Raw genomic sequence first — 12,946 nt, forward strand, 5'->3', positions numbered from 1 at the left:
CGTTTTTGTTAAAAGAAAGATTTTAACTATATTTTTAATCTTACTTTTACTAAAATTTAATGATGAAATGATTTAAATATGCAGTTTTTCTCACATATGTGCCCGTTTCGGGCAATTATATCAATTTAAAACCATACACATCGTTAATAACATTATATCTTCTTTATTGTTCAATAGCGAAAATAAAACCATATTAAGTGCTTGTTTACAGATCATAAGCAATGCTCTTACTTATAGTGCACGCGTTGATAAACAAAACCATACTTTTTAAGAGTTTCACCAATTAGCAAGTTGGTGGTTACCTATCTCGGATTCAACATTTCATAACTCGTAAGCTTGATTGATTGCATTCTTGTTTGTGCTTTGTTCATTCGTTTTTTTTTTCATCAGATTAATATTAGCGGGGACTTTAGACTGTGGTTTCGATCCGTTTGCTCATTCGTTCGATTATCCTTGGAGAATGGTTTAGTTTTGATTTTGAATCATACTTTCGCCTAATAAACGTTCGCCTCACTATTGTTGTTGGTTCGCAGACGCTCTCTAATTCATCGACTCAATCAATCCTTGTGTTGTTTCGTGTAGATTTCGCTGTAGAACAAAAACTTGTAAAGCCACACCTCAAGTAATCAATCACAAACCAAATATTAAGTTCAAGATAACGCGAGAAACAGGATTACGGTTACAACTAATAACAACAAAAACGGATTAAAAGGTATAGTTTGCCAATAGATAGATTCCTACACTACACTTGGCTATCTTGGCACAAGTAGAGTACATTTTGAAATGAAACGGAACAAAATCTAAAATATGATGTAGCTCTAACACGAACAACTCATGCTCAAAGCACAATGCTAAGATATGATGATACTCAGGGCCACGGAAGCACACTAGCTGATGGGCTTAGTACACACGCACACTGATTAACATTGCATGTTAGACTTTCAACTGATTTAATAAGACATGGTTTCACTGGTTTTAAACTGCTTAAACAAACACCCTATACGTACGTCAGCTTATGAGCATAGGGTTAGAAAATGCTTTGTAAACATTCTTGCTATTACTGTAGATTACTTCAAGATAGTTTGATAAGGAAAACAAATTTGAGAAAAAGAATTTAAACGGAGAAAGAGATTTTTAATCATTTAAAAAAAATAACCACTTCAAAAGTAGGTTACAAAAAGAAGTATCTGCATGTGAGACAAAGACCATCGACAGTATTATACAAGTGTTAAAAAACGACAAACTGCATTGAAAAACAAATATTCACTAAAACAAGAAGAGAAGGTTCCAATAGCTATGATATCGCTATATTCTAGTGCTAGTGCGTTTTTGCTTTGCTTCTCTAATTGTGTGTTAGTCCTGTTGTGCGTTATTTTAGAAATCAGTTTCACCGGGACCTGTAATGGAAGAGAAAGAAAAGCAGAAAAAGATATAAATTAGTATTCAATGTGTAAAAAATTAATTTATCTGTTATTTAATACGAAAATAATTGAAACAACAAAACAAAACAGATGATGAGTTTCAAACATGTATATATGTATAAGAAAATCACACACAAAACACAAAACAACAGTTCACAACAAGAACGGCAACAGAAATGCAGTTAAACAGACAGGCGGACAGGATGACAGACATACCATGAACGGAAAACGGCACACACTTATGGACGCTTATCGTGTTTACTTCGTGTTTTCAATGTGTAATAAAACTTTCATAATTTTTCTATTTGTGTTTTTTGCATAACAAAACAATGTGTGCAAAATTAATTGGTGAAGGAAACGCTTGCATTGGGGCTTGTTTTTATCTAAGGCTTGGTAACAGCATTGCGCCTAATAATTTGAATTTCATTGTGTTAATCACGTATATTAATATTCTATTTATCCGTAAACGTATAATATACTCTAATCTTTCATTTAAAAAAGCTTCGTTTCTTTAAGCGTTTAAGAGCTTCAATTTGGCAGCTAATTTTTATCCTTAAGCGTTTCAGCAAAACGCTTGCTTGCAATCAACTAGGTAACTAAGCAAGCTAGGCATCATCACGCGCTGTATCCTTTTTACTCACACTCACACTAGTTCTGACGCGCCATTTTTTTACGCCTACTTCGCTCACACCACTTTGCTCGTTGATCGTGTGTCTATTTGTTTGTTGTTGGTGGTAAAGAAACATTGGCGCAACAGTATGGTAAGATGGATTTGTACAGGATTAACATGGGATTAGCGCTATGAGAACAGCATCACGGACAGCACAACAGTTTCTCCCTGGTTCGTAGGATCGGATCGATCACGGGATGGTAGTATTTATATGTGTGTGCGTGTGTATATGTGTGCAGATTTCAAACACGTCATTGTTTTTTCTTCGCTTCACTACGTTGGTCTGCAAGGGGAAAGAAAAACGAGTAGAAAAACCAATCGAAAACACACACACACATACAAAAGTAAGAACATCGGCTGACATCTTAAGTAAAAAGGAGCAAGCTTATCATTGAGTGGGGTAGCTTATTTGCGTTTTGTTTTAAAACCGTCTTGCTTTATGATGACATACTCTTCAACAAAGCCATGTGCAAAAACGATCAGTTAGTGTATGTGTGTGTATTGTATTAGATGTGGTGTTAGTATCATTAGCATTCGAATGTGGGAGGTTTTGCTTTGCTTTCGTTTAGTTGTCTGCTTCACCTTTACCGTTTTGACTACAAGGAAAATAGAATTGATCCGATCAGACTGTTTGTTTTTTGTTCGATTCTTTTTCTTCTTTCGCTGCGGTATTCAACTTATTGCATTCAAATTGAAAGCGTCACCGATCTTCACGATTTCTGAGCTTAGAATGATAATGACTAGCAACAGCGTTTAAATATTACAGTGAAGGAGGTATTCGAAATTGAATATTTTTTAAATAAAAAAAAAACTTTAGTAAGAAAATAAAACATCAAACCGATCAGTGGTCAGAGGGTCAGTAAGTCATCTAGAGTGACCGTGAAGTGATTATTTCGTTAAGATCATTAAAAAGTATTACTTTGAAAAGGTTTAACACTAAGCAGAGGTCAAAATCGAAAACTGGTCACAGGGGGATGGAGATGGTGGTACGGGATAGTAAACTGTCAAACGGTCGTTCCATGATCAAGGGAACCAGCCGAGTACCAGGCGTCTCCATCAGCGCGCTGGCGAGTGAGTGGATGTGTGATTCAATCAATTTAACATTTGCTTTACTTGTGTTGAAAAGTGGCGCTTGTTTCCCATTCCGAGACTTGGTGAAGTTATTCTTTTCCCCCACTTTGGCCCGACAGGTAGACACCTATTCCCTTCCCTTCCACGCGGATCGCGATCGCGGTGTTCTGATATTTCTTCCTCACGTTCCTTTTCAATTCTATTTTCGATGCAGCCAAACGAGGATTGTGTCTGTGCGGTGCACTACGATGCAACCGGAGCTATACGTTGCTGTACGTGAAACAGCTGTGCTTTGTACCGAGAGTGAGAGAGGTAGAGAGATAGTGTATATTGTATTTTGTATTCTGTACGGAATATGTGAGCTGAGCTATGAGCATAGTAACATGTTTGCTGTGCAGACCGGCAACCACGGTAAGGCACTAATAACTGTTCTTACCGACAAAAACAAAACAGAAGCAATCCTGTTAGGACGGTAGAGCGCATCGTTGTGCTGTCAGTGCAAAAAAACCCATGTTTGTAACACTGCGAAAACCGTTTCCAACTGCTGTGGAGCCGTTTGCGGCGATCACAGTGTTTGGAAGCAAACGATCGTTTTGGTTTTAGACACGAGATTAAATTTGGAGAGGTCACAATGCTAGACGCAAAAACACAACGGGCAAGGACAACAACACAGTAGAAGAGAAACAGAAAAAAACATACAAAACTCTTTCAAACTTGGCGCAGTGCAGTGAGACCCATACATTAAAGTATTAAAACTTATGCTCAGAAAGTAATATACAAACGATTCAACGAGTTTATCGCTGATGGAGAGAATGCTTTGCACAAACAAGCGACAACCGCAACCCGATCGTGTCGAACAACTTATGCAAACATGGATCGTCTCACTGGTAGAAGATAATTTTAGACGATCGTTCGTCGGTGGAATGGTTGGTCTAAAGTTATCTTTGCATGTGTCTCTTTTCTATCTAGCAAATGCATGTTTTGGCTTTGGAAGCGTTGTACGCTTTAGGGGAAATAGTATTCAAGGTAATATTTCTAAAAGGCACGATCGTCCGTGAAGGAACTCTTTAAGATCTACATCATTGGAGAATAAACTTCGTTCGAAGCCACTGCATACAAGTAGTAGTAAAATGCAAAAGAATAACGATAAATGATTTTAATTTTTTTAAATATATAAAAAGGTGAAGAAGCTCACAGAAAAAATAAAAATAGAAAAAATAACATTTCACCGTAAAGAAAACTAATGAACATTTCGCTCATGGTAAATGTCACACTAGACAATATTACCTCAAATACTACCACAAAAGCGGTACCAGTGCACAACAAATTTGGGAACAGAACAGACCAGCCAGGAACACGCAGTTTGGCTCAGTAACACAGAATCAACCAATCAATCAATCATTTAATCAACCAAGTAATTAATCAATCAAATTAAAGAAAGAAGGGCAAAGAAAACAACCATAGAGAGCCAGAAAGAAAACAAGACACAACAGAAAAAAAATAACAAGAAACATAACAAAATGAGTTAAAATGATGGATGCTCTATAACATGATAAATTTCACGCTTTTAGATACCTGTTTCTCGCAAATCTTGATGGGAAAGATTTTGGATTTGATTTTTCTGATTTTGATTTTTTTTTTTGGTTTTTGAAGAGGCTTTTTCTGTGCTGTTTTAGTTCAGTTAACGGAACGGCTGATGGACGATCTTTTGAACGGGCATTTGAACATGATGAACATTTCGTTATGGAGCGTCATTGGTAGGTGGGCGGGTGTCCCGGTCGTAGCGGAAAAGGGTAAACCAATACTCGCAGGGCTTACGCGTCCAGCAATGAGGCAAACTGGGGACCTACTAGCACAAACACAAGGCAAGGTGCACATGCTAGGGAACGTGGATATACGGGATCGAACATTGTGTATTGCGAGGATAGTGAAGGGGGAAGATCAAGGGGTTAGGTGTTGTGTGAGTGGGACCGTATCGGCTACAACCTTTTTCCCCGTTGGCAGTATTCCGAGGAACCACAGCTCCAGCTTAGCTTATCTTCACATTCAAATATTGCCTATATATACAGAGAATCATGTACACAGTTGTAGGGCCGCTGCTAAATGCGTCCTCAAACATTCCGCACAAACTGTGGGATGTCATAATAGTACAACATCGATCGTCAGCAGGGTTTGCGTCGATCGGATACAATTCAGTTCATTTCCTTCATTTTCTGTCCCGTGCGCTCCCGAAAGACACACGCACTATCTTTCGTTCCTATAGTGGCACTGTTTGCCGGCAGTGTGACGTTCATATTGGCAGTGTGTAAGACCTTCCCCACTAGACTGGACCAGCTATTACTGCAGTTTGAACTGACGGTTCACGGTGGCACGGTTCGGACAGTCGTCCATAGGACTGCCACCGGTAAGCAACCCAGTAGCCGGCGGAATCACGGTGAACGGTGATCGATTGCTGGATGCACGGGACGGTGGCCGTGAGCCTCGCGGTTCCACCAGTTCCGCTTCCCGGACGCCCATCAGCCGGGGAACGTTCTTGTTACTAAATACCCGTGGACAGCGCGGTGACCAATGGCCGTTGCCGGCGTTCATGCGCGAATCTTTCTTGGCGAGCGCTAGCTGATGTTCCGGCACTGTGCGGAACATCTTCACCATCCCACAGTCGGACCCGGTGTCCGAGTAGCAACCGTTCGGCTGCACGGTATCACTGCACCACGTGTCGTAGTAATCGGCGTACGAGGTCGGATACTCGCTTTTAAACTCTTGCGGTGTTAACGCCGGCGTCGAATCGACCGTTGCCATGTTGTCCTCCGTCGAGCTGATCGTGCCGTTCGATTCCAGGTCTTCCTGCAAAATCTTCAGCGCCGCGGCGTGCAGCTTCTCCAGTGGCAGATTCCGGAACAGGCGGCCCTTCTTCTTCATCAACAAACTTTGTACTAGCTCTTCGGCAAGTTTTTCGTTCTGCAGAGTTCCTGATACAGGAGACGCTGAGGAGGTGGACGAGGACAGGCTGTCGTTGCCCGACGACGATTGATGGCTGATCGGGAGCGTTAATCGATCGCGCCTTCCCTCCGTCCCGTTGGACTCTTCCGGTGTCTTGCGACTGCTGCCACCATTCACGATCGTGCCGGTGGCCACCTTCGTACGTATCGTAGATTCCTCGCGCGCTGCTGCCTCGTGCTTGATGCTGCTTCGGTTCTGCTCCTGCTCCTTACTATTATCTTCACTAGCTTCCTCTTCGTCCTCGCTATCACCGTTGTTACTTTCGTCCTGCAAAAGCTTAAATAACCTGGAATGTGTGGCCGCACGTTGATACCGTGTCATCTTGCGCATCTCCGGGAAGCATTCGGAGTCCGTCTCCACCTCTGAGATGTGTTTGCTCATGTCCGACGTAACGCCGGAATCGTCCTCCGCTTCGGACTCTTCGCAGAGCTGCCGCTGGCGCGATAGAGGCCTCAAACGGTTGCCCATCGTAGGGGTGACAGTGCCGCGAGAATTCGGTGTCACCTCTAGGGTAGGAACACTTACAGCCTGCGTCTCGAACAAGGATATCCGTTCCTTAACGGTTAACTTCTTATCTCGTTCCATTTTGTCGAGAACATTTGTCTCCTCCTGCGTCATGCTGACGGCTTTAATATCAGCAATTCCGTTCGCAGACTGCATTATCGAGTCATCTTTCGGTTTTTTCAACGGATCATTACTTTCCACCTGCTTCGATAAAGGCTCACCAACGTCCTGTTCTGCTTCTGAATCTTCCTTGGACGTGTTGGACGTTTCATACTCTTCACTATCATTATCACTCTCGGAATCCGAACCATCTTCTGCCTCTTCCTCACTGTGATCTTCAGTCTTACGATCGCTTTGCGGTTCCGGTTGCACACCACCCACCGTGTCCTTTGTCACACACGTTTTGTTATTATTTTCATCCTTTACGATACTGCTCGCCGAAACTCCCTGACAACCGATCCCGCTGGCTCTGCGTTCGTACAGATCCTTCACAAGTCGTTCGTTTTCCTTCTGCCAGTATTCCAGCGAGTCCTTACTATCTTCTTGTCCCGTTTTGTCCTTATCACTACTCGCTGGAAGTGGCGAATTTCGTTTTCCAAAGTTCCACAGATCGGACGCTTCTGTGGGACCATTTTCGGCGCTCCAGAAGTCGGTCGTACCGGTAGTGCTTGCTTCCTCATCTTCTTCCGCGTCCTGACTCCACACACTCTGCCGATCAACGCTAAACTCCCGACTGCTCCACATGTCGCGTGAGTAGGAACGGACAGGTCGCTGGTAATCGTCTTCATCTCCAATCTGACTCCAAAAGTCCACCTCTTCCTCTTCTTCTCCACCGGCGTCATTACCATGATCTTCTTTCTGGGATTTCGTGTCAGCGGACGCTTCCTGTTCCGATTGTTTCGTAATATCGCTAGAAGAACTGCCCTTTGGCTTAAGCGGCAACGAAACAGACACCGACACCTCCGAAGCTTCTTCATAGTCGATTTTAAATGGAGCTTTGGCCGGTGCCTCATGCTTCACCGTTTCAGGACGACTCAAACTTTCCCGCTCGTTCGGTTTAACCTTACTCGACAGCGATGGAATAGTGATCGTTACGGTAACATCAGTATCTGCATCGTTTGACTGATTTTCGACGACACTGGTCGCTTCCGGCTTCTTCTCCTCTCCGTCAGTGTCAGTTTCCTCGCCCGAGCTGCTCTCACTTTCTTCCTCCGACTCGTCCTCTTCCTCGGTGTCACTCTCATCGCCGCTATCTTCGTCACGCGCCTGATCAGTCCGACTTCCACCAGTCAACTTTTCCTTCGATCCCGTAATTTCGCTTTCTCCAACGACCAGCGTTGCAATGTCCTCATTGTTGGGAGATTTACTGAACGAGAGCTTCAGTGGAAGACGCACCGAAACCAGGGACTTTTCCATATCTGTCTCATCGAGACGGTCAATATCATCGTCGGTACGATTGCCGCTCGGTTGACCATCCTCGTCCTTCTCGTCATCAAGATCATTGGCCAGCGTCGATGAGCAGTCACTCAGCGTGGAACTGTTGCTGCAAACGCTTGTCCGTCTGCTCGCTACGGTCGACTGTCCGTACATACTTTCCTCCTCGAAGATCACGCTCAGCTGATGGGGCAAATGTTCATCAACCGGTGGTATGTCCTTCGCACCGTACTCTACCGTTTCTTCGTCCTCACTTTCTTCTTCATCCTCCTCCTCCTCCTCCTCCTCCTCCTCCTCATCCTCATCTTCTTTTTCCTCATCATCATTGTCTTTCTCCTTTTGGGGAGATTTTTCCTTGGACAAAGCCCCGTTGACACGGACCGCTTCGACATCCTTCGCATGGCCATTGCTTTGCGCCTGCTGAGCCCTGCTCGCCAGCTTGGGCTTGGTCGTACCTTCGTCTTCCGAGTCTGAAGCCTCAGACTGAGACGAAGGCACGGAAGAGGTACTTTCCTCGTACGTACGATACCGCTCGTTCAGTGGCGAGCATGGCGAGCAACGCACGGGGGATTTGGTCATGCCATCTGGCTCGCCGAACCCGTTGTTAAAATTAGTCAAGCGCTCCGACAGCCGCTTCAGGCTAGACTGCGAGCGTGTCAAAGGGATTGGACCACCGTAGTCGGCCGGTTCAACCCCGGCAAACTCACCGGGCACATCGCGCAGCTCGCCCAACTGTTCTTTGATCGCCTGTAGCTCACTGTCGGAGCACGAATCGTCCGGTGTCGGTGTAACGACGATACGCGGAGGAGGCGTCGTGATCACGTACGAGTGGATCGCCTCGCTCGGGATTGCCTCGCAGTAGGCAGTCTGCGGTTGGCTTAGCTGATAGTACGGAGGCGGTGTGCACGGAGAACACGGCTCCTGTGCATAGTAAAAGTGATGCGGAGACATAAACCCGCCGTAATATCCGCCGCCCCGATCGTAGTGACCGGGCGGTGGCGGCGGTATCGGCGGATAGTAGTAACCGGGAGCGTGGGGTGGTGGTGGATGATGGGGTGGATAGTACTGAGGGTTAGTGGTGGGATCGTAATAGTGCCAATTAGGATTAGGACAACAGAAGTAGGGTTGCGGGGGATAGGGATATGGGGAATATCGAATGTCTGTGCCGCTGCCGTGAGGCAGCTTCACACTAGGACCCTCACTGTCGGAGGAATTTGGATCGGCTGTGAAGATTCGTCAAAATGAAAGAAAGAAAAAGAGAGAGAGAGAAGAGAGAGAGAGAGAAATAGACAGAACATTATGATGAATGAATTATGAATGCATTGAGCATTGATTTGGACGCTTTTTTCGGTTCATCGCCAGATTACTTGCATTAAGAGCAAATAGTCTATATAATAGATGAAGTACGAACAAAGAAAAAGTTCACTGCTGTTCTGCTCATCACAATCACTGTTCGCTATGGAAAGGATTTCATTAGCACATTATGTAGACTATGTTGCCCGGCCAATACGATTGATGCGTGGTTACTGTGTACTGAATGAATTAAGAGAAAGAATTAAACCACAAAGAAAAGCTCGCAGCAATCGACTCGGCGTCGCAGACACAGTATTGCCTACAAATCCGGCAGACTTCACTCTTCAACATAGATCTCCCGATTGAAGCCAGGGAAAGAACAATCTCCGTACACGGTCTGCAAACGCCTGAGACTGTGGCCGTCACCATATGCAATCGTCACTACTTTCAACACAAGCCTAATGCTAAATTGATCAATCATCGATGTGGTACCGGGTACCGCGAGAAGGAAGGTACAGAAGTCCAGAGGCCAAAAACTGTATCTTTCCAACCATATTACCTCGTAAGCAAACGAGAAAGATGAAGAACGAAAATAAAAAGGGAAATCAGTGCGCACCATTTAGACGCGCTGTGGTTACTGTGTAAGTTCGTGGGGGTCGTGGGGATTTAAAGTGATCTGTTGTAGTTTGATGATCAAACAACACCAAAGAAGAAAGATGGGTCAGTTAATCGAAACGAAACTCATTAATGGCGTTCGGAAATTCGGATGAAACGGATCGATGCTCGCGCTACCAGGCAGGGCGGGGAAACAATTCTTATTGAAGATGAGATCGCTTATGCTATCGAACGTCGGAATGATGTCTGGTGTGGACATAACGGATCGCGCACTCCCAGATAAGCTGGTGGGCGTGATAATCCTTATGTCACCACAGCAGCAGGAAGGGTGGGTTGATCATTCGGACATATTCGGAGTTGGCATTGGGGAGGCGGTCGACTTGTCCTCATATTCACAGGACACGGAAAAAACTTTAGTAGAATCGATCGAAGCATTGTGGAAGACTTACCTGGTGCGTCCGTCATTGCCTGAAGCATCTTGAACGAACGGCTCGGGATGGAACCGCCGGTGTACTTCTTTGGTTCTTCCACCTTTTGTTCGCTCGGTGGCACATACTGCTGCTGTGTATCTGCATCTGCAAGAGAAATGGAATAAGTTGGTGAAAAAAATGGCGGCGATCCCATCTTGTCGGCGATCTTACCTGAGTCGTTGTAGTTTCCTCGGTTGAACATTTGCTGGGTACGATTTCCAGAGCCTACGGGGAAACATGAACATCAATTAAAATGCAAAGTATGTGACATGTGGTGAAGACAATGAAAAACAAGAAACAAATAAACAAATTTTAATTGCAAACACCTTAAGACAACATAATAACCTTCTATGTACAATATGAAAAACTAAATAAGTATATGAAATACCGAAATATATACAAATAAATAAATAAACAAACACTCAACATAAAAACCAGCACTACGAAGCGGAAACCATAGAAAGCGAAATAATAAACAATAAACAATTGCGAACATGGCCAGCATCAAAACTAATAATCAAAAACTCTAATGTCCGTACCGTTGTTGCTTTGGTTCGCAGCTTGACCGCTGTCGGTCATGTTCTGCAGATACCTGAACGCTTTGGACGGTATGGCGGCACCGCGATAGCGAGGATCTTCTTCGTTATGGAGATAAACTTCTCCGTCGACTGAGCGTGCGAGCGACACGGCGAACATTTGGGGTAGGTGACACGGACATTCGGGGATAAAACACGAAATGTTACACATTGCCAACGTTAGCATCGGGACGGGCAGGGGAAAACGGGGTTTTGGGCGAAAGGGTAAGTACCTTGATTTTTTACTCTATTCATCAGAGCCTTATCTTCGTTGCTGAGCTGTAATCGACGCAGCTGTCCTTCTGCCATATCTTGCTGCTGAGCCGCATTGGTCGGACCGGCCACGGAGCGTCCGTAAGATTGCTGCTGTTGCTGCGGTTTGGTGCCATCGGTCTGATCGGCAACGGTAGGCTGACTGCTGCCGGACTGATCCTTACCATTCTTTTCGGCCTCCGCCTCATCCAGCGTGTCCGTGATTTGCTGCAGCACGCGGAACGAACGGGACTGGTTCGGTGCGCTGTTGCCATTCCATGACTGAGCGTTGCTGCTGCTTCGAGGATCGCTGGAAAATGGGAAAGACACCATTGTGAACACACTGACGAACCGTACCAGTACATTGGTAAGAATAGAACGAAAAAAATTGTAACGTAACGATAATTTTTTTCAAGTCACAGATGATCGATCAAACAACAGGAACGAAAGACAAAATGCTAAACGCTTGCAATATCAGCGAAGAGTTAGGAAACCTCTCAAAATAAATTTAATATGATCAAAACCTGTTTCAAAACCATCGAATGATTAACGAACTCAAACAAAAACTAGTTAAAAATATATTACGTCCATTGCATAAGTAATCAAATCGCACACACACACACACCGTCAAAGGGAGGAAGTGTAGCGGCGTAATGGCGTCTATTTATCTTACGCTCAAACAAAATGTGCCGTCATATGATATGGGGTTTTTCCCACCCATACCCCATACTTTACATTTCCCAACCGACCCGTACTGTGTTGCAATTACATAATTGTTGAGCAGCTGACAAACACAAACGGGAAGCACCGGCGACAATGAAATATATTGCTGATGGGACATAAAAATGAACTCCGAGTGCTTCCGTCCGAGGGTTTAAAGACATCTAAATGAGCACGTATACAATTAAAAATCCTCCGCGTGATTTGCGAAACACCCACAGCCAAATTTAATTCTTGAACAAATCTTTAACACGGCCGTTGTAAATGCAGCACCAAAACAAATCGACCCGAGCAAAACGTGTTAGAAACCAACCGATGCACAATCACTTGCTGAGCCATGCTTGCTGCGCATAGATTAACAAACGTAAAGGTTTTAATTTTTTAAACGAAAGTTTAAACAAGAACACGTAACGAAACATGAAAACATTTGCAAACTAAACAAAACAAATCGCAACAACATTCATGGCGCGATGGGAAACGGCAGAACGCATGCTTGGCCCTGGATTTAGCACAGCAAGTGACGAGCCGTGGTTCACCGGCTGTTGGTGTACGATTTGCGTCGTATGCAGCAACACGAACGCATGCCGTCACTAATGAGAATGGGCACCGTACGCTGACGGTCAGTGCGGCGCTATGCCATGCAACATCGATCACAGTGCGTGCTCCTGAGTACCTGAGTCTATTTTTAAGAAAGCGAAGCTTAGCTTCTAGCGGGATATCGTGTATGACGTAGCTACGATCACCACTACGCGCAGCGAACAACATCCCGCCCATCAACACCCGCCGGGGATCGCGAAAAGTGAGTGCGTGTGTGTGGGTGGAGAGGGGGGATTTTGATATTTTTTTCCGGCGTGGAAAGTGTTCGCGATCACCGGTAGCGGAACAGCGACAGCATCAAGAAGGGTGTTGGGTAAAGGGATA

At 44.6% G+C, this 12,946-nt stretch overlaps 1 protein-coding gene across 13 annotated transcripts in view; it reads right to left on the reverse strand.

Moving 5' to 3' along the window:
- Positions 1-140: 140 nt before the first annotated feature.
- The window catches only part of LOC118509335, a 30,703-nt gene continuing 17,897 nt past the window's right edge, over positions 141-12,946 (reverse strand). For 8 of the 13 annotated variants that reach the window (XM_036049809.1, XM_036049812.1, XM_036049811.1 and 5 more), the window contains exons 7-14: positions 12,699-12,770; positions 11,287-11,615; positions 11,018-11,146; positions 10,650-10,703; positions 10,458-10,583; positions 4,738-9,323; positions 2,069-2,374; positions 141-1,397 (exon numbers count right to left, since the gene is read on the reverse strand). In XM_036049809.1, coding sequence (XP_035905702.1) covers positions 5,500-9,323; positions 10,458-10,583; positions 10,650-10,703; positions 11,018-11,146; positions 11,287-11,615; positions 12,699-12,770 — 4,534 coding nt within the window. In that variant the 3' untranslated portion in view covers positions 141-1,397; positions 2,069-2,374; positions 4,738-5,499. Of the gene's footprint in view, positions 1,398-2,062; positions 2,375-4,737; positions 9,324-10,457; positions 10,584-10,649; positions 10,704-11,017; positions 11,147-11,286; positions 11,616-12,698; positions 12,771-12,946 lie in introns of all 13 variants that reach the window. The other 5 variants (XM_036049810.1, XM_036049806.1, XM_036049805.1 and 2 more) reach the window with 3 other exon arrangements.

Source organism: Anopheles stephensi, chromosome 3, assembly GCF_013141755.1.
Source record: "Anopheles stephensi strain Indian chromosome 3, UCI_ANSTEP_V1.0, whole genome shotgun sequence".
NCBI lineage: Eukaryota > Metazoa > Arthropoda > Insecta > Diptera > Culicidae > Anopheles > Anopheles stephensi.